The following is a 20743-nucleotide window of genomic DNA, read 5'->3' as shown; positions in this document are numbered from 1 at the left end:
TAGCCAGGATGGTCTCGATCTTCTGACCTCGTGATCCGCCCGTCTCGGCCTCCCAAAGTGCTGGGATTACAGGCTTGAGCCACCGCGCCCGGCATACTTGCCATTTTTATCTGGTAAATTGACAAAAACAGTTTTTAAATGATAAATCCCAGCATTATAAAGATTGTTGTGAAACTGCTGTTGTATTTTGGAGCTTATAGAGTAAATTGATATAGCCCTATTAAAAATGTTAGTTTTACATATGATGACGAGTTAAAATAAATACATTCAGTATTTCTGGTCCTTGAAATTTATCTGAAGGAATTGATAGTGTTGCATTATTTAAGAAATGTTAACATAAGCCCAATTGTCCTGCAAGAGGAATGGTTAAATAAAGTATATCATCTTGTTGGAATGATATATAATTCTTGAAAGCTGGTTGGGAATTATGGCATAAAAAAAGTTTTAAGTTCATGAAATTTGAATTCCAGAATGTACTCTGAGTGCACATAAAGAAAAATGTAGATAGTTTTGTTAGTGTATGTGATTTTAAGGTTTTTCTGTGCAGTAAGCAAACTGGGAAAATAATTGTTTGTATGCTTATAATATTTTGTGCTATGTTCTTGTTAATTTCTCAAATGCAGTTTTTCTTGGTATCTTTCGTAGGGATTGATATGATTTGCTGCTATCTTACACGTATATATGTGAGAATATCATACTTTTTTTGATTTGTTTTTCAGAATAGAAATGTACTGTCGAGAGCTGACAGAAAGGTTTGAAGATGTTTGGGTGGTATCTGGGCCTTTGACGTTACCTCAGACTAGAAGCGATGGAAAAAAAATAGTTAGTTACCAGGTAAGGATGTTTAATAGTCAGGTTTATGTTATCTGTATGATATTATAATCTCACTTTGCATTCTGCTTTTATTTTGTTTTATCATTTAAAAAATTTTGCATTCTACTTTTTAATTTCACTTATTAAACAATATTTATTGAACACCTATTAGGCGTGATAGGCATAGAGAACATAGTGATGAATAAAAGCAACTATTGACTTCAAGGAACTCACAGTTTAGAGTGGAAGACAGATGTTAACAATTACATTAAAGTGTGACACGCTGTAATAGAGATAAACACAGTGTGGTCTTGTGAAAGGACTGATGGGCTCTACTCATATGGGTCAGGAATGCTTAAAAGAGGAAGTGATATTGGGCTATACCTTGACAGTTAAGAGTCAGGAGTGGACCCTGAGGATTCCAGAGGATGGAGCAGGATGAGCACAGGACATTTGTGGTCAACATCAGGGTTTTGGGATTTATATATCATTCATAAAGGTTGGAGCTTATGGTGCAAAACAGTGTGGGTGGCTCAAGGGGGATGAAGAGTTCTGTAACAACAGGTGGACGGGTGAGATAATACGCGACTTTCTATTCTATGATGAAGACTTGGTTTTAATTTTAGGCACTAAGAAGTCATAGATTTGTTTTAAGCATGGGACAAATGTGATATTTGGGTTTTATAAAAAATATTCTGGCAGTAGCATGTAAAGAGATAGGTGGGAAAAGGGAGCATTTAAAGGAGAGATTAGAGGTACAAGCCGTTGGAGTGAGGAATAATAGAGGAACACAGGAAAGAGTAACCGTGAATAAATAACTTGTTTGAGTGAGGAAGAGGGAGAAGTTCCAGATAACAACCAGATTGCAGGCCGGGTGCAGTGGCTCACCTGTAATCCCAGCACTTTGGGAGGCTGAGGCGGGCAGATCACGAGGTCAGGAGTTCAAGACCAGCCTTACCAATATGGTGAAACCCTATCTCTATGAAAAATACAAAAATTAGCTGAGTGTGGTGGCACATGCCTGTAGTCCCAGCTACTTGGGAGTCTGAGGCAGAAGAATCGCTTGAGCCCAGGAGGCGGAGGTTGCAGTGAGCCGAGATTGCGCCGCTGCACTCCAGCCTGGGCGACAGAGCAAGACTCTGTCTCAAAAAAAATAAATAAATAAAAATAAAATAAAAACAACCAGATTACAGTGTTACAGTGAGTTGAATAAATGGGAAGAAAAGCTTTTCTTCTAGAAGCTTCTTTTTTTTTAATATGCAAAATATGTGAGCACTTTTAAGACTGAAGAGAGATTAAAGATAGGAGAGTGTAATTAGTGGTGTGAGAGCTTCAGACATCTAATGTTGCTGGGAAATTCTTAGCTAGCCTTCCATATTGGTAGTTTACAAAGTGGTATACCTGAAGAGGAGTAAGCCAAGGAAGTGCTCAGACAAATGGTGGGTGGGGATATGTCAGAAGGACATGTGAATCAGCTTGAAGGAGCTCCCATTTACCGTATCTGGTGCTATTGAATATCAAAATAAAATGGATTATAAACCTATTGAATTAAATAAGAATCCATACTCAATAAATATGTAAATACATAGGGTGTAAAGAAAAGCTTCTGCTTACCATAGAATGTCAGTTAATAAATTTGCAAGAATGAAGAGTTATACAAATCATTTTGCACACATCACCATAATTGATTCAGGCAAGAATCATCACTAGCTAAAACTGGTGAGTGAATGTTTTGTGAGGAATACAGTATTTACATAGTCTAAAAGTATCTCCTCATAAATTATTTATTAATCACAAAGTAAAAAGTAACTTTACAGTGAAGAAACATCCCCGTACCCAAGTGATCAAGTTTAGTATTGCTAGTGATGGTACTTAGTGATACGCTGTACTTCCTAGTGTGATGCACTGAGCAGGATAAAATATCAGGCATACCCCAATTGAGGGACATTCTGTGGAACAGCTGACTTCTACTTTACAAAAGTGTTGGTGTCATAAAAGACAAAGGCTGAGAAACTATCTGTTCTAGATTAATGGATTAAAGAGTCATGCAAACAAAATACAGAGTATGATCTTAGATTAGATCCTAGACCAGAAAAAAGTTGCTAAAAAGGATGTTATTGGGAGAATTGGCAACATTCAAGATCTGTAAATTAGATAATTGTGTATTTTCAGTATTAAATTTCCTGATTTTTAAAATTGTTCTGTGATTAAGTAAATATCTTTGCTCTTAGGAAGTTATATCCTAAAGTGTTTAGGAGTAAAAGGGTGTGTCTGTGACTTTTAAAAAGTTTAGGGAAAATAGAAGAGAGTGATAAAGCAAATAGAACAAAATGTTAACAATTGGTAAATCTGAGCGAAGGATATAAAGGAAGGAATTCTTTGTGCTGTTCTTACAAATCCTAAGCTTTTAATTAATTCAGAATTTTAAAATTATATATTAAATATACAGATATTTAAATGAAATATTAAAAAATATATTAAAATAGTTTATCGGTGAAATGATACTCAAGCATGTTCAAGCTAGCCTTGAAGAGTTTCAAAAGAGACCTCTCATCTCTCCTCACCCTGTTTAGTGTCATAATGATCAGTCGTGTGAGGTCAGTCAAGATCAGCTTCCTGAAGAGTATACTTTGAGTAATAGTCTTGTTTCTTGTTTTTATTTTAAAGGCTTGCTGGTATTAGGTATTCTCTTTCAGATTCTGGGCTTCTTAGCTCATATCGTTAGTTTTCCATATGTCTGTTAATTTATAGGACCTATCCATGCTCACACTGGCAAATCTTTAATTCGGTAAATCATCAGTTCAGCAAATCTTCAAGTACCTGTCATGTGGGAGGAAGGTATACAGAATTGTAAATGGCATGCCCCAAACTTATATTCTTGATTACTTTCTTCCTCTCCTGTATTTCACATCCTGTCAGTCATCTCTCACTCTTAATTACTTTGAACCGATAACTTTTATTAGTTCTCTTTTTTTAAAATAACTTTTACTTAGACATACCAAAGCTCTGAACACCTGCAGTATTGCAGAGGCCTCTAATGAGTTTCTCTGCTTCCAATTGCATTGGCTACCAGTCTGTGTGGAGTACAGAAACCATGACAGAGAAAGTATATGTTGTACTTTCCTAATCCTCAGAACCATAAAAAAGAGTAGCATTAGAAGAAGAGAAAAGGAAACTTCATTTATACTGAAATTGGGGAATGTTCACAGTCCTGTATCAAGGAATTTTTCAAATAATATCTGCAAGATAAAGTGAAATTTGGACCAAATTATAAAGGATGTTAATTTGACATGTCTCCTCTTATCAAAGCATGGGACAGAGTACTAGAATTGGTAAGGAAATTCAGACCTACGGGTAGCAGACCACAGAAGAAATTTCTGGTGTTTAACTTGGAGTTTATCCCTTTACCTTGCAATAGTAGGAAAGGCAGGGTGGTTATAGTTATATGTTTCATGTCAGATCTGGCCTTGTATCTTTGCTTTGATACTTGCTTGCATGTGGTCCTGGGAAAATGACCTACCTTCTGTAAAGTTCAGTTTTATCTGTGATATTTGGATAGTAGTAGTGTTTACCTCACTGAGTTGCTAGTATCATTGTTAGCTTGGTAGTTAGCACATAGGAAATGTTCAGTAAATGTTAGCTGCTATTACTCCCTTGGAGGCTAACATAAGAATGAAGACCAGTGCTTTTTGTATTCTTTGGTGCATGTACTTATAAACCTATGATTTCTAAGATTCTTTTTTATTTCTCCTTTCTTATCCACAGAAGCCCAAAGCTCAGGTGCCTCTTTATTAATTTTAAAGTACAATCTTTGTAGTCTTCTGAGTAGAGATAATGCTTTTGAGTTCATGAGTTCATGTTATGTTAGGACTTGTGAAATTAGATACTTTATATTAAACATGGTTTAGTCTTGATGCTTTTTTTTTGCTCATGGCATTAAAGTCATAATTGACAAACTGTCTTTCCTTGAATTTAAACTTAAAAATTTTTTAAATTATGCAATTATATGTGCATAATGGTAAAAGTGCTAAATCTTAAACATGATTGTGGAAGTATATGACATTGTAATGAAATTTAAACAGTACAAAGCAGGATGAAAAGGTAAAGTCTCACTTATACTACTTATCCCACTGTCCAGTTTTTATTTGTTCTGGTGCTTATTACTATATCTCAGAATAATGAGCACTAAAATATATTTTTAACTTGTGACTTGTCACTTATTAACAATTTATCTCTGTAAAATTATGAAATTTTTTAAGTTTACTTCTTGCACTGCACCATACTCTGCTAGTCATATATACGTAGTTCTTCTGTTGGTAAACTTTGCATCATATACTTTACATAATATACTTAAACCTTTAATCTTGATCTATCATTTATACTGGTCAAGGTTTGTAGCATTTACATTTATGTTTGCTAATGATAATGTAGTCTGAGTTTTGCCTATAGCAGGGTTTGTAAACTGAGGCCTCTTATGGCAAGTCCAGCCCATAAAGGCATTTTATTTGGCTCATGTGGTGTGTGTGTATATGTATATATATATATATATTTATTTTTTTTTTTTTTAAGTTTTTCGTAGAGATAGGGTCTTGCTCTGTCTCCTAGGCTGGAGTGCAGTGACACGATTGTAGCTCACTATAACCTTTATCTTCTGGGCTTAAGAGATCCTCCCACCTCAGCCTACCAAGTAGCTACGACTACAGGCATGCACCACCATGCCCAGCTAATTTTAAGTTTTGTTTTGTAGAGATGGGGTCTTACTGTGTTGCCCCAGCTGGCCTTAAACTCCTGGCCTCAAGTAATCCTCCCACCTCCACCCCTCAAAGGGCTGGAACTAAAGGTGTGAGCCACCAACCTGACTATATGTTATTTTTTAATTAGTTGATAATGTTTAATAATTGGGAGATTTCACATAAATCCAGATTTTAGCTTCTCTTAAATCAGATGACTCCATAACAATTGGCATATACTCCGATAGGCAACCAGTTTACTAGACAAGAGTATCAACCTTCTCCTTAGATTGAACACACATCTTCAATTCACTTTAGTCTTTACCTGCCTCATTTTACTCATTTACATTTCCTGTCTAGCCCTTGTTGGTCTTTGAGTTTGTAATCCAAGATCTATTGGAAAATATTTAACCAACATTTATATTATTATAAGTGTGTAAGTAGTATGTTTGGACCTATAAGGAAGTAGATGTAATTCTACATCATTAAATCTGTGCCACTTGAGAGAGAAGTATTACCACAAACATCGGAAAAACTGAGAAGTGGAACGTAAGGGTGGCAGTGTATTATAATTGCTCTTTTAAAATGGAATATGTTTTACTTTCTGAATCAGATAATTTAGGTCGTTTAAGCATATCATCATATGATTTTTTAAAAAGATAAGTTAGTTTTTTCTTGAAGATATATTCTTGGAGCCCTCTGACTTTCTGTTTTAATTTGGATTACTTGTTTCCTCCCTCCATCCCTTTCTCCTTCATTCCCTTCTTTCCTTCCTTTTATTCAACAGAGACTTAACTAAGCTTTTACTAGGTACCTGGTGCTGTTCTGAGTGCTTCTGATACAGCAGTAAACAAGGCAGAAAAGCGTACCCTTATGGAGCATGCATTATAATGGAGGAGTTACATAGTAAGTAAAATGCCACGTAGAAAAATAAAGCACGGTAAAGGATTGTATTAGGGTGGGAAAGAAAGACAAGGGGAAGTGAGATAGGACAGAAGCCTAAGTGAAGTGAGGGAGCAAGCCATATGAAGTTTTTCAGCTAGAGAAAGTGCAGATGCACAGATGAAACTGAGGTTGGCACATTCAAGTGCTCTGCTCAGTGTGACTAGAGCAGCGTAAGCACGAGGAGGAGAAGAAAGTAAATTATAGAGGGAGGCGATGGCAAGAAATGTGGATTGTATTAAGTGAGATGGGACACTTACAGTGTTTTGATCAGGTTAGTAGCATAATCTGGTTTACATTTTTAAAGCACACACTGGCTTCTTGTGAAGAACAGAAGAAAGTGTGGAAACTGGAAGGCCAGTTAAGAGACTAATGGAATTGTCTACATGAGAAATAATAACTTGAGTAGGATGGTGATGTTAGAAATGGTGAGAAGTGGTCTGATTTAGGATGTGCTTGGAAGTGATCAGCCCACCAATGATGTTGAAAGCTATGATGAGATTATATAAGTGAGTATAGATAGGAGAGAACAATCGATTGAATTCTGAACCCTGGAGCACTCGGACACTTAGAGGTCAAGAAGAGGAAGATCCAGCAAAAGAGTCAGAGGAGCAGCCTTTAAGGTAGGAGAAAAACTAGGGGAGAGTGATGTTCCAGAAGCCAAGTAAAGAAAGCATTTCAAGGAGGGAATGATCAGTTGAGAACTGACCATTTGCAATCCCAGTAAACTTTTTTAGTTTTAAGTTATCTATATATCTGTCCTTCTGTTTCTTATTATACTCCTAGCTTGGGTCCTTAAATTCCTCTTTCCCCTTAAATATTATCTTAAATCCCTCTTTTCCACCCTCCCCCCAACCCCCCACTTTTTCTTTTTTTCTTTTTCTTTTTTTTTTTTTGAGACAGAGTTTTACTCTGTCACCCAGGCTGGAGTGCAGTGGTGCGATCTTGGCTCACTGCAGCCTCCAGCTCCCAGGTTTAAGCAATTCTCCTGCCTCAGCCTCCTGAATAACTGGGATTACAGGCACCTGCCACCATGTTTGGCTAATGTTTTGTATTTTTAGTAGAGACGGGGTTTCACCATGTTGACCAGGCTCGTCTTGAACTCCTCACTGCAAGTGATCTGCCCGCCTTAGCCTCCCAAAGTGCTGGGATTACAGGCATGAGTCACTGCACCTGGCTACCCTTTTTTATAGATAACTTTTTTTGCTTTGGTGGAGTATATCCTCAAATTTTTTCTGGAAGAGTCAATGGATGATAACCTTTCTGAGTCCTTGCTTGTCCGAAAATGTCCTAAAACTCTGAAGATGGGTTCAGGAATCTTTATGTATGACAAGTTCTCTAGGGTAGTTTTATGTATACCACCATTCTTTTATTTTTATTTTATTTTAATGAGGATGATCCCTTTATTTGACTTGAGGATGGAGAAGAAGAGGATTATGAGGTCACAGGAATGTCTCATGGGGAATTACCTAAAGCTGGTAACACCAGGCGCTCTGCCAGGAGGATTCTCTGGAAGGGGCAGCCAGCTCACAGATGCCCTGGATCCCTGGAGGCCAGTCATTAAAAAGTTATGACCATCCCTTTCTTGCCAGTCTGCCAGGGCTCCAGTGGGGAAAGTGGAAAATTATCTGGTCCTGGCCCAGGGCCAGCTCCTCGGTGAGGAACTCGAAGAAGTGGGTGCTGTGGCTGCAGTTCTCCTCAGTGGTGTCCATCACGCTGGTGGAGGAGATGAACAGCTGTGCCCAGGGCTCAGTGGACCTACTCAGCACCATGGTCAGGCCCGCCACACCCATCATGTTCACATGCTGCCCTCCTCCTGTGCTCCCTGGCCCATGCTCCCATCCTTGGGTTTGCCCAGGATGGAGGCCATGGCACAGAGCCATTTCTGCAGCCCTGCAGGCACTTGGTTGGCAGGCAAGTTCGTGTCTAGCTCTAGGAAGGGCATGAACTGCAGAGAGAGAGACCCATTCTTTTAGAGAGTATTTTCTATCCTCACGTGAAGGCAAAACAAAGGCCTGCTACTTTTGTGAGTTGCATGATAATTCGGCAGATGAATTTTTTTCAGTCACACACTTTGATTTTGATACCCTTTATTTGCTGGAGTACTACTTAAGGGGTGGCAAAAATATTAATGTGAGCTTTGGCTTTTTCCTGTTTGTTTTATCTTAACAGTGTTATCACATCCATCTTTCATCTTCCATAACTTCACGGTAGTTCTTAGTCCACTAATGCACCACTCCGTCATTTGTCAGAACTTTTATACCTTTTTACTTCCATTCCATATATTTATATGGAATGTGTATACGGATATCCATATATGTGTGTGTGTGTGTGTGTGTGTGTATATATGTATTTTCCTTTTAATTTGCAGAGGAGAGGACCAAAAACCCATGTTCAGATTGCCTTTTTTAACTGGGAACACTACTTTAATCTCTGTTTATTAGTTTTTTGCAAAGCAGGTTGATTTTTTTTTAATCTTTGCTTTTAGCAGGTTAATATTTCTTAATGTTTTATTTGGAAATAATTTCAAATTTATAGAAAGGTTGTAAGAACAATAAAAAGAACTCCCCTGTATCTTTCACCTAGATTTACTAGTTGTTAACATTTTGCTTCCATACATAGGCATACACCTATTTTTATTTTCTGAACCATTTGAGTTAGTTGCAAATATCTTGTTCCTTTCCTCCTAAGCGTTCTGTCATGTAACCACAGAATAATTATCAAATTCATGAAAGAACATATAGAAATATTATCTAATATTTAGTCCATATTCAAATTTTACAAATTACCTAATAATATCCTTTATACTTTTTTTTTTTTCTGATTTGGTATCCAACCAGGATTGAGCGTTGCATTTAGTGATCATGTCTCTGTAGTCTCCTTTAATCTGAACTAGCTTCTGACTCAGCCTTTTGTCTTGAATGACTTTGATATTTTTGAAGAGTATGGGCCAGTTGTTTTACAGTGTGTCCCTCCTTTGGGTTTGTCTGTTGTTTGCTCATGATTCGTTTTGTTTTTAGCAGAATGTAGCAGCAGTGATCTTGTGTCCTTCTCAGTATATCACATCAGGAGGTGCATAATATCAGTTTCTCTGGTTGTTGATGATTTTAACTTTACTTGGTTAAGGTGGTGTCTACCAGGTTTCTTCACCATTTCCCCCTTTGGAATTTATAAGTAATCTGTGGAAATACTTTGAGGTGATGTAAGCATCTTTTTCCTCTTCAAACTTTCACTCAATAGTTTTAGTATCCATTGATATTTCTTGCCTGAATTAGTTATTACTATGATAGTAGCTAAATGTTGACTTTCTAATTCTTACTCCTTCATTTATTAGTTGACATTCCACTGTTAGAGCTTCTCCTTGTTATCAGTATAGACTCACAGATTTATTTTTATTGAGTTTTAATGTTTACTGTGATTGTTCATTTTGATGCTCAAATTGCCCCAGATTTAGCCAGTGGGAGCTCCTTCAAGTGTCTCCTGTGTCCTTTTGATGCATCCTCATCATTTTTTAGCATTTCCTACTTTCTGGCATAAGGCTATGTATGTTCCATGTTCATCTTGGCCATCGGCCATTTCTCCAAGGAGCACTGGATCCTTTTGGTGGGGACTGATGTTTAGAAACTAAGATCCGGACAGCAATTCAGATTGATTCTTGAGTGCTCGCTCTGCTGTTCGGTTTGTCAGGTATATTCACCACATTTGTTTTTAATCTTTTGTGGTAGATGGAGAGAGCCCCAAAGCTCATAGTACATGAATTCTATTGCCTTTAGTGGCTCACTGTTGAGAAGGCCTTTCTCCTCTACTTTCTGTGTTCTTGTACTTCAAAACAGGGATTGACAGACACTGTTCATTAGGAAAGCAATTCACTGTGTTTGTGTGTTGTGTATGTATATGTAAAGTTGAATATTGACTCCAGGAATCCATATTTCTGGAGAAGCATATGGTTTTTCAGTTTTCTCAGAAGCATATCAAACTGACGTCTACTTTTATATATTTTCGTTTTTCACTAACAAATATCTCCATAATAATACTGCTTTTGTTAGATTTGGCATTATATTTCAAATCAAACTTTATTTCAGGTAGAATTTTAAACCTAAAAATCTTTGGAGTATCTATAAGATGAAAGCAAAATATAGTTTGTTAGTAAAATAAATCGGAAAATTGTCTTGAAATTCTTGCCGATTTAAGAATTTAGTGGGGCCAAAATTTTTATATATATGCATACACTTGTATTTATAAACTTGGGAGAATTTGGTTAAGAAATACAGACGTGTGAGGTCTTCCTAGGCAAGGTGAAGAGATGAGAAAAGATAGGATATGTGCTGAGAAAACAGTTAAGTTAGAGCATTCATGTAGGAAGGAGACAAAAATAAAAGGAAAGTTTGGGGCCTGGTGGCAGAAACTTCAAATGACCAGTTAAAAAGTTCAGGCAAGAATTTCAAGATAATTTTCTAGCAAGCAGGGCCTTTGAAAAGCGGGCAATTAATTATAAAACAAATATGGATAAAATGATGTTCTTTTATTCTTCTGGGAAAGGGGACACAGCATTGCCCAGTGCTAGAGACTGGTCTGTTTCTCTCAAGCAATGAATAATTTGAATCATGAATTCCCGCTTCCAAGGCAGGGTCTTGCAATTACGTACAGCAATTCAGAATGCTTGGAAAGTGTTTTGTTTTCTCAGATCTAGCCATTTAATATTTACTGCTTGCTTACAACTATACTCTGAACCTTATTTTAGGAGGTTGTACCCAATAAAAGGGCTTATTTAGTTTTCTATCCAGGCAATGAAGCATATATGTGTTTTTACTTTGGAGGAAGTAAAGCACATTAACTGGCATTTCTTGAGAGCTAGGTATACCAGGCAGTATGTAAATAGCTTTGTATATGCATCTCATTCAATCTTCACTACACCCTTACAAAAAAAGTAGTGACCATTTTCTTTTATAGGCAAGGAAATCAAGACTTTAAGGATCGAGTCTGAGGCATATGTAGCTTATAATTGTCAAAGAGGATATCCAAACATGGGTCTGTCTGACAATTGCCAGTCATTCACAGTGTTACTCTTTGAAGCACTCAAGTTTATAGTAGATGAATTGCTGTGCTGTTCATATACAAAAGCTTAAGGTTAGCAGATAATAAAAGATGGTGTGGATGGAGAGAGGAGTTACAAGTGATACTTGCTAGTGTGCAAAAATAACAGAAAATGGGCCAAGAGGAGGATTCCTTATAGCCAGGCAGAAATGTCTGTTAGAATATGTAGGAAAGGATCACATCATCATAGAACTTGAGTGAATATGAGCCTAAGGGAAGATTCGTAGCAGTGATTTTATCAGAAGTGAGTCTTCTGACAGTTCTAATCAGAATCACCGCCTTTATTGTAGCTGAGGTCATCCCTGTGCTTTCTCTGATGTTCCTGTTTCAAGAAGAGGTTGATTCCAGACAAGTGAAACATACCTGAAGATTCTGTTTTGGACATTATAAATGGTCTGACAAGAAAGTGAGCTTCAGATTTTAGAACTCAGTGATGGTGGTAATGTTAGAAATCTTTAACAATCTGTGTTCTTTTATAACAGCGATTTGCAAACTTTCACTATACTAACCCTAAAGGGGAGGAAATTGAAAATGCCCTCAGGAGTCTTGAGACATCACTTGAAGTGATATGGGAGTAATAATTTTTTTAAGTCTCTTGGTTTATATTTAGGGAAAGCTTTTGTTCATTTCCATATCTATTTGTTTTAATGAAAGTTAAATTATTTTACTGATTGTCTCTCTACCCTCACCCTAAATCTTCAAGTACCATTGACAGCCTAGAAAGAGGGTGCTTGTTTTACTCTTAGTAGGCTCCTACCCTTTGGCCTGGAACAGATACCCCAGTGTGAGAAGTACTGTCTTCCAGGGTTTGTGCTGCCACAAGAATCTGCTGAGGCTTTATAGTTGACACAGGGGGCGACCACATTCTTGTTGACTTTACCACACTTTGTGACTCCCTCACTTTTCATGTTCCTTCTCCCCCTCAGGTTCGGATTTGTTGTTTATTAAACTCCCATGGTTTCTTTCTTTCACTTGATCGGCATGACTTTTTAAGGGCTTGGTCTCTTGATCTGTCCCTCTAGTTTTATTTTTGGAGTTTCTTTTTTTGTCTTACTAGGGGACTGTAACCAAATATATCTATCTGATTCTAGCAGGTACATATTTTTTCCTCTTGATGCTGCTTAATAGTTTATTGGAGGCAAAGTTACAGTAGGTATGACCTTACAAATGGTAGGCTTAATGTAGTATTGTTTGTTTTGGGTCTCTTCTGGGGCTGGGTGGTGGTGGCAAATTGTCATTTCTGTCTCTTGGATGGAAGGAAACAAGCTCAGGTCAGCATATAAGAAAACTAGCTTCAGGTTGCAAATGAGTGCCAGCTTATGTATTGTATTTTCTAGTTAACTCCCAGTTGACTTCCAGTTTTTGCTACAGTCTTGAGTAGAGTTCAGTGCTTCCTGGGAATTTAACAGCAGCAAGGGTTTCCTTTGCAAGATATTTTTATACCTAAATCTTACATGAAAAGGGTTGTTTGCTGACTCACTGATTAACTAGACTTGGTTTATGTTAAGCCTTTGAGTCCTTTGTTACGGACATCATTTGTGCCCAAGTTGCTTTCTCCTCCTGAAACCCCATTGCTGACCTGTAACTGGTCTAATCTTGCTTGATTATACGTTCCCCCTGCCCATCCCTCTGTAAAACCATCTTTTGTATGAAATGCTGTTGTATCTTTTGAATTATGTCCACTACAAAATAGCTTTTATAAGATCTTGTAGATTTTGAAATTTTTTTAACTAACATGTCATTGTATCTTCATAACAATTCTATGAGAGAGGCATTTATAAAATATAAATAACAGTCCACCCATGGGGATGGCTGCTATGTATTTTATAAATGAAGAAAAAAGAAATGGGTGGACGTGACTTGCAGCTTAGTGGCAAAGCCAGATTTGACCAGGTCTCTGGGCTTCCTGTCCACTGAAGCTCTAGTAGTGTTCAGAAACATTTTTGGAAATCTCCAATTTTTCCAAAAGTAGAAAAAATTTATTATGTAGGTTGAGTTGTCTTTAAAGAAGACAGCTCTAAAGTATTTCAAGATTGATTGTTTAAAAAAATTGTCTTAAATTCAAGGAAGAAACAGTGGGTTTTTCTGAATATCCTACTAGGACCTGTCCCTATGTTAGACAGATTAAAGATGTTTGCTTCCTAAGAACAAAGCAGACTGAATCAGAAAAGAGATCAGTGAGTGGCTAAGTTTTATTTTCTCCTTAGTTCTAGGGATAGTATTTTACCCCCTTGAAATATTGTGAGAAAGTCATGGGTAGAAGGATCACACCTGTGGTTCCTAATAGGAATTTCTGTTTCCATGAGGTTTCTCAAAAGTAGAATCGAGGTCCTCTAGCAATCCTAAGAGTTTTTAAACATCTTTAGAAATGGTACATTTGCATAAAGTAAAGCTGTAGAACTTAAAATGTCCAACGTCTTTACTTTTGGCTGGAATTTCGCAAGCCTGATTAGAAGCTCTGCGTGGCAGCAATGGGCATGTTAATTATATTTGAAAATTGCCGTTTGTAGACAAGGAGTCCATGAGGAGAGAAAATCAAGTGAATGTTCTTGAACTGTACTGCAGTGATGGGGAATGTCCATGAGGTGGCACCAAGACTTTGTTTAACTGTTGGATTCCTAGCTAGCACCTGGAATACTTGAAGCCCCTTTTACCTTCTCCCTTTTTGCAAACTATGGCTCAGCTGCATCTATGCCCTGAATTCTGGTCCCCAGCTTCCCCTGAATCCCCTTAGTGCTGTTATTTGGGCTTTGTATTGGCACCTAACCACATTCTACCTGTAGTGAAAGCTGTAGGTCTTGGTTCCCACTCTAGGTGGTAAATTTCTTGAGTGGAGGCACCAGCTGCATCTACTTGAAAGCATATTCTTTTCTGTATTTCCAGCAGTGCCAGGCACAGGACCTCTGAGTTGCATTGTTGAATTCACATCTTTTGGTGATTTGTGAGTTAACTGTGGACTTCCATAGGGTTCTCCCTCAGTATATTTTTTGCTTTGAAGAGTATGTTTATCTTCCCAGGTGCATAAATGAATTTTTGGGGTGAAATGGGGATTTTATGTATGTAGTTTGTATAGTTTCATAGACTTTACACCACACCCTGACCAACCACTTTCAGTAACTTTGAAGACAGTTGGTTATGGAAATCATTCCCGTGCATGGGTCTTCCCTGAAGCTCTGCAGTTGGTCTTGGCAGTGGGACCTTCATGTGTGACAGACAGCAGATGGTCATGGAGTCCCCAGTCTGTGTGCTATGTAGGCAGGAGCTTGAAAAAAGCCGAAAAGAAACTTCCTTTGTAACTGTCAGGTCTCTGCCTTATTTGGGCTCCCAAGAAGGAATCTTGCTGCAGGCAGAGCTGTCTGATCGGGAAAGAAAACTGACTCTTACCAGGGAAGGGCCCGGGAGGGGCAGTAATACCAATGAGCATATTTTAGTTGGTTTATGTCAGTTATTGGGGACCATTAAGTAAATAGATGTTGAGTATTTTCTTTTCAAAAAAGGCTTTTGTTTTGTTTTGTTTTGTTTTGAGATGGAGTTTCACTCTTGTTGCCCAGGCTGAAGTGCAGTGTTAGAATCGCAGCTCACTGCAACCTCCACCTCCTGGGTTCAAGCAATTCTCTTGCCTCAGCCTCCCGAGTAGCTGGGATTACAGGTATGCGCCACCATGCCCAGCTAATTTTGGATTTTTAGTAGAGATGGGGTGTCTCCATGTTGGTCAGGCTGGTCTCAAACTCCCGACCTCAGGGGATCTGCCTGCCTTGGCCTCCCAAAGTGCTGGGATTACAGATGTGAGCCACCGCACCCAGCCGAGATGCCAATTGGAAGGAAATTTGAAAAGGTTTAGTAATAATGTTATTTCATTAATTTCAGCCAAACCACACAACTAATTTATCTTATCTAGGCCTGACCCTGGCTCTGGCTTCTTCACTGTGTGGATACCTTTCCAAAGTGTTTGATATGACAACGTATTTAGAAGTTCTTTGATCACAAGCCCAAGGATGTGCAAAACTCAGAGCAAACAGCATTTACATTTATGTAATTTAATTTTGAAAATTAGCCCTAATTGAAGTGATCCTGGTGATGGTAATGTTGACTTGACACCTGGCTGCTTCTCTGAGGGCTGTTTAATTCCCTAGTGAATTTCATAAACTAAGGCTATGTTTTTATTTCTAGAGCTGGGAGTACCCAAGCTAGCAGTTTTGACCTTTGAATGTTTGGAGCACCAGAAGTTCTGATTATGAGATGAAGAGAAAATGACAGCTTTTCTTGTCTGTTAAAAAACCAGGACTCACTCATGGCATTCCTTTGTCCTTTGTCCTACAAACAGAATGGAGACTGTGACCCCTGATCTTTGGGTTGGCATTATTTTATTTTTCGAGATGGAGTCTTGCTCCGTCAGCCAGGCTGGAGTGCAATGGTGCAATCTCGGCTCACTCCAACCTCCCCCTCCTGGGTTCAAGCAATTCTCCTGCTTCAGTCTCCCAAGTAGCTGGGATTACAGGTGTCTGCCACCACGCCCAGCTAATTTTTGTGTTTCTTTTTTAGTAGAGATGGGCTTTCACCATGTTGGCCAGGCTGGTCTTGAACTCCTGACCTCAAGTGATCCGCCCGCCTTGGCCTCCCAAAGTGCTGGGATTACAGGTATGAGCCACCGTGCCTCACCTGGGGTTATATTATTTTAAAGAATGTGACCAGAATTGACCTGTTAGATACTTATCTTCTATGTGAATCTCTGTATCAGTTTATTATTTTTGGCATTTGAATGTAAATTCATTAGAACAGAGTGGGATGGCTTATAAGTACATTTCAGCAATGCGTTAAATAAGTTTTTCAGAAAAAATTTGCGAACTGTTAGCACAAATTGGCATCGCTAATATGGCTGCTTTGTTTTTAGGTGATTGGTGAGGACAACGTGGCAGTCCCCTCACACCTTTATAAGGTAATCCTGGCCCGCAGAAGCTCAGTATCTACCGAACCACTGGCACTAGGGGCCTTTGTGGTACCTAATGAAGCCATCGGCTTCCAGCCCCAGTTAACTGAATTCCAAGTGAGCCTCCAGGACCTAGAGAAGTTGTCAGGACTGGTGTTTTTTCCTCATTTGGATAGAACTAGAGATATCCGGAATATCTGCTCTGTGGACACCTGTAAGCTTCTGGATTTCCAGGAGTTCACCTTGTACTTGAGTACAAGAAAGATTGAAGGAGCTCGATCAGTGCTTAGACTGGAAAAGATCATGGAAAACTTGAAGAATGCAGAGATTGAACCAGATGATTACTTCATGAGTTGCTATGAGAAGAAACTAGAAGAACTCAAAGCTAAGGAGCAGTCAGGAACCTAGACAAGAAAGCCATCCTTGTTTTTATCTCAAGATGTGTCATAGCGTCTGTAATGAAGCAGGCATGCCCTCTTTAGGCTAACATAGTTTAGTGGCTTTGCTTTTGCTTTTAAAAAATTTTCTCTTTAAGAGATGTCTCGCTGTGTCATCCAGGCTGGAGTGCAGTGGTGGAATCATAGCTCACTATAGACTCGAACTTCTGGGCTTAAGCAATCCTCCTGCCTCTGCCTCCTGAGCAGCTGAGACTACAGGCACACACCATCACCCTCAGCTACTAGTGGCTTTGCTTTAAAGAAACAAATGGAATCGTAAATTTACGACTAAAAATTCTCCCAAAAGATGAAAGATCTACAGTGTTTTTGTCAGTATTATATTTGACTCAGGAACTAATTATTAAGGGAGCTTTGACACCTGCAGATGGAGGGCTGATCTTGTGTCAAGTTAACAGGAACATTGCCCACAGATGACACTGCATTGGTATCCCGCTGGATATAGAGTATTGGGAAAGCATTTGTTCAGTTTCATACCTCCAAACCATGCATTGTCTTTGATGTATCTGCCCAGCCTTCTCAGAACTCAGTGTTGTACATTTTTCCCCCTAGGACCTGAATTGGTCTTGGAGGTGGCTTTTAGAAATCATCTATGTAGTTCCTGTCCACATGGCACTGTATATTTGTTTCTTCTTTCTCCTCTTATGAATCTGCTCTTTTTTCTACTTCTGTCTGCATAGAAGTACTCAGCAACTAGTTTCTGCTGACTAGATTTGTTCTATCTACTAGGCTCAGTGCTTTACATGTGTTGTCTCACAATGACCCTTTGAGGTAAATACCACTATCCCCATTTTACCTGAGAGAAAATTGACGCTTAGAGAGCTTAGTGTCTTACCCGAGTTTCACTTTTCCAAAGTAGTCATCCACGAAGTATGAGGCAGACAGATCTAAGAGAAGAAAGACAGCTGAGGTAGATTCAGATTTTTTCTGACATGGATGGTGGCTTTTTACTCAGAAATATACACCTATTTCCATGAGTATTTGTGGGCCCAAGGCATGCTTGGTAAGAAGAGTCTGGTTTCTCATCTGCTATGCAAGCCAAAGGGACTTTAATGTTCTTTGAACTGAACCCTCCTTAGCTCTTTGGAAAGAGACAGTCAGGAGTATTTGGGAATTAGAGGGCAATATTTTGTGGGGTTTATTAGAGCCCATGCTTGCTTCCAGAGATGCAGTTCTTTTAGTGACCAGATACTGCCAAGTTGATGTGTTCTTGCTTTCCAGGTGAGCTTTTTGTTCTTAAGATTAAGAAACCTAAGAAGGGTCTATGGCCAGGCATGGTGGCTCAGGCCCGTAATCTCAGCACTTTGGGAAATCAAAGTGGGTGGATTGCTTGAGCCCAGGAGTTTGAGACTAGCCTGAGCAATATAATGAAACCCTGTCTTTTCAAAAAACTACAAAAATTAGCTGGGCATGGTGCACACTTGTAGTCCCAGCTACCTGGGAGACTGAGATAGGAGGATTGCTTGAGCCTGGCAGGTCGAGGCTGTGATGGGACATGGTCATGCTACTGGACTCCAGCCTGGGCTGCAGAGGGAGACCCTGTCTTGAAAAAAAAAGAAAAAGAAAAAGAAAAAAAAGAAAAAGATCTGTCCACAAAATCACCAGCTTATTATTTGCTTCCTCTGTGCCTGCTTGTCTAGCATAGTGGGCCAAAGGTCCAAAGGCATTTAGCATTCCTGAGGGAAATTGTGGCTGTTTTTCGGAGCCAGTTCTCTTGATTTGGGTTTATCTGGAGTTCTTTCATGGACTGTCCTGAGCATTGTCAGTAAAATGTCTTGGGGCATAAAAGCTTGTCTGAATCTGTCATGCATACCACTGCTGTCTTTTCCGAGTGGTATTGTAAGAAAGATTATTGTGGTGTGTTTGTTCTAAGAGAAGTGCCAAGGCTTTAAGATAAAGATAAGATAATAATGATTGACCTTGTTCTGCTCTTTTATTTGGGTAAAAAAGAAAAGTTGAGGGGTCAGAACACAGTAGCCTGATTAGTACCATTCTGTTTTATCACACTGTTCCCCATTAGCTTGTGCCAGTTCTCCTCTTCTCGGGGATGTAGAGCCAAAATGTCACTGTGACCAAACAATCTGTTATTTTTTCTCCTCCATGGAGAGGTGATGGTGTGGCCTGGGTGTTTCTCCAGGAGTATAAGTGGGCAGCTCTGTGGGATAAGTCCTAGGTACCTACTGCCCATCTCTAGAGGCGGGCCCCCAACTCCCTTCCCCTGTTGCTATGCTCTGTTCTGCCGACCTGCATTGCCAGCAGCCTTGGAGTTACTTCTCATGCTCTTCTTGCTCCTGCCTCTTCACCTAGATGGTAGAATCTCTAGTTTTAGATCAATAAAGTTTTTTTTCCCCCGGGGCGTTCCTGAGTTTATTTGGGGCACACCCAAGCGAAGGCCTTGCACCTAGAAGAAGGTGTTGGGTCTCTTGATGGCGAAGCATGGCTTGTGCTGATAGTGTAGAACCCAGTGGGGCAGCAGGAACTTGATCTTGGAGTCATGGAACTGCTTGACAGCTGGCCGGTGGCACTTGCTGGCTGCAGTCTCCTCCACCTTCATGATCTGGATGGAGTGGGCCTGGGCACGGTGCCGGGGGCCCATGTCTCGGTAGCAATGGGTGACAGCACCTGCAGTGGTCAGGTCCCTGTATTCCCGGCACATGTTGTGGGTGCTGCTCAGGGTGTCATAGCACAACCAGATGCCGAAGTTCTTCACCCACAGGGGGCATTTCTCAAACACCTGCCCACAGTAACAATCTACCCTGAAGACTTCATCTTTTACTGAGATACCAAGTACCAGAAGCAGGACTTGGCAATGACATGATTAGATGCAAAGATTTGCATGTGGTAGAGGGTTGGTGTGTGGCATTTAGGGGTGGGCAGGCAGCGACCCACCACCTTGTACTCTCATAGTGTGCCCGAGGCCTTCATGGCATCCTCTCCACCCTCGCCGCCACCTGCAAAAGGACAGATCAATACAGTTTCTTAGGTTTTTATTTATTTTGAAAGATGTTGCCTGGTCATGGTGACAAATGGAGGTAAGAGCTTGTAATACAAAGTTGCAGTCTGCCAGTCCTCATTTTTATTTATATTTATTTATTTATGTGATTCACGAATCTGGCAGCCTTTGGAAAAGTTTGTTAGTGTGTAACAATGGTGTTTGAATTGTCTCAACGCTTTCATTAAGAGTTCCCCCAAACAAACTTGAAATGTAAATAATTGGTTAGAGGTTAGCATTTTTCTCCTGTCATACTGCTTCAGCCCTCAGTGTGACTGTTGATCATCCTGGACTCAGATGCAGCATAGGCTGAGTCTGAGATTCTGCCTGTCTGTTCTCTTTTCCCTCAGATAGTCCCTGGTCTGAGGGAAAGGCAGCCGTGGAGGAAGTGCAGTCTGGACAGGCTCTTCTGCTGGAAACCTACATCCCAAGTTTCTCTCCGCCCTCAGTTATATCTTTATTGTGAAATTCCAAATTCTTTGGTCTTGAATTAAGGCTGTTGCACCAATATTTTTGTGGGTAGCAATACAACAAATTGCAAAGGTTAGGAGAATGGATGTCAGTCCTTAATTAAATACCTGCGAATATTTCTGCCCCTTGCACCTTGACCTTCAAGCAACGGAAAACTTCTGTCTTTCCTTCAGACCTTTGATTAGAGCTCTAGGCTGAGTTCTATACTTGGAATGACTCTGAATGTTACCATGTCACCTACCTGTGTCCCCTGGCCTCATCCTCGTGAGTACATAAGTGTCATTGATATCACCTCCATGAATCGCAAACTTCCCATTAG

The 20743-nt window shown here is 39.5% G+C and overlaps 2 protein-coding genes and 1 pseudogene across 3 annotated transcripts in view; 1 reads left to right on the top strand and 2 right to left on the bottom strand.

Moving 5' to 3' along the window:
• Positions 1–18876, top strand: part of EXOG (exo/endonuclease G) — a 33037-nt gene extending 14161 nt beyond the window's left edge. For both annotated transcript variants that reach the window (XM_017849649.1, XM_017849650.1), the window contains 2 exons: positions 720–834; positions 16471–18876. In XM_017849649.1, coding sequence (XP_017705138.1) covers positions 720–834; positions 16471–16914 — 559 coding nt within the window. In that variant the 3' untranslated portion in view covers positions 16915–18876. The remainder of the gene's footprint in view (positions 1–719; positions 835–16470) is intronic.
• LOC108513786 (D-dopachrome decarboxylase-like) lies at positions 8054–8430 on the bottom strand. The gene is made up of 2 exons (XM_017849652.1): positions 8326–8430; positions 8054–8290 (listed from the first exon to the last, which is right to left on the bottom strand). The coding sequence occupies exons 1-2, from the start codon at positions 8428–8430 to the stop codon at positions 8054–8056; spliced, it is 342 nt and encodes a 113-aa protein (XP_017705141.1).
• Positions 18877–19340: 464 nt separating the features above from the next.
• Positions 19341–19886, bottom strand: LOC108513784 (60S ribosomal protein L18a pseudogene; annotated as a pseudogene).
• Between the last annotated feature and the right edge of the window lie 857 nt (positions 19887–20743).

Source organism: Rhinopithecus bieti, unplaced genomic scaffold (assembly GCF_001698545.2).
Source record: "Rhinopithecus bieti isolate Rb0 unplaced genomic scaffold, ASM169854v2 scaffold_33121, whole genome shotgun sequence".
Taxonomy (NCBI): domain Eukaryota; kingdom Metazoa; phylum Chordata; class Mammalia; order Primates; family Cercopithecidae; genus Rhinopithecus; species Rhinopithecus bieti.
The sequence above is the reverse complement of the archived record's forward strand: the minus strand, read 5'-3'. Positions and strand labels throughout refer to the sequence as shown.

Coding starts and splice junctions, on each gene's coding strand:
- LOC108513786 (XM_017849652.1), bottom strand. CDS start 8,430: ATGCCCTTCCTAGAGCTAGACACGAACTTGCCTGCCAACCAAGTGCCT. Junction 8,291..8,325: donor TCCTGGGCAAACCCAAGGAT/GGGAGCATGGGC, acceptor GGAGGAGGGCAG/CATGTGAACATGATGGGTGT.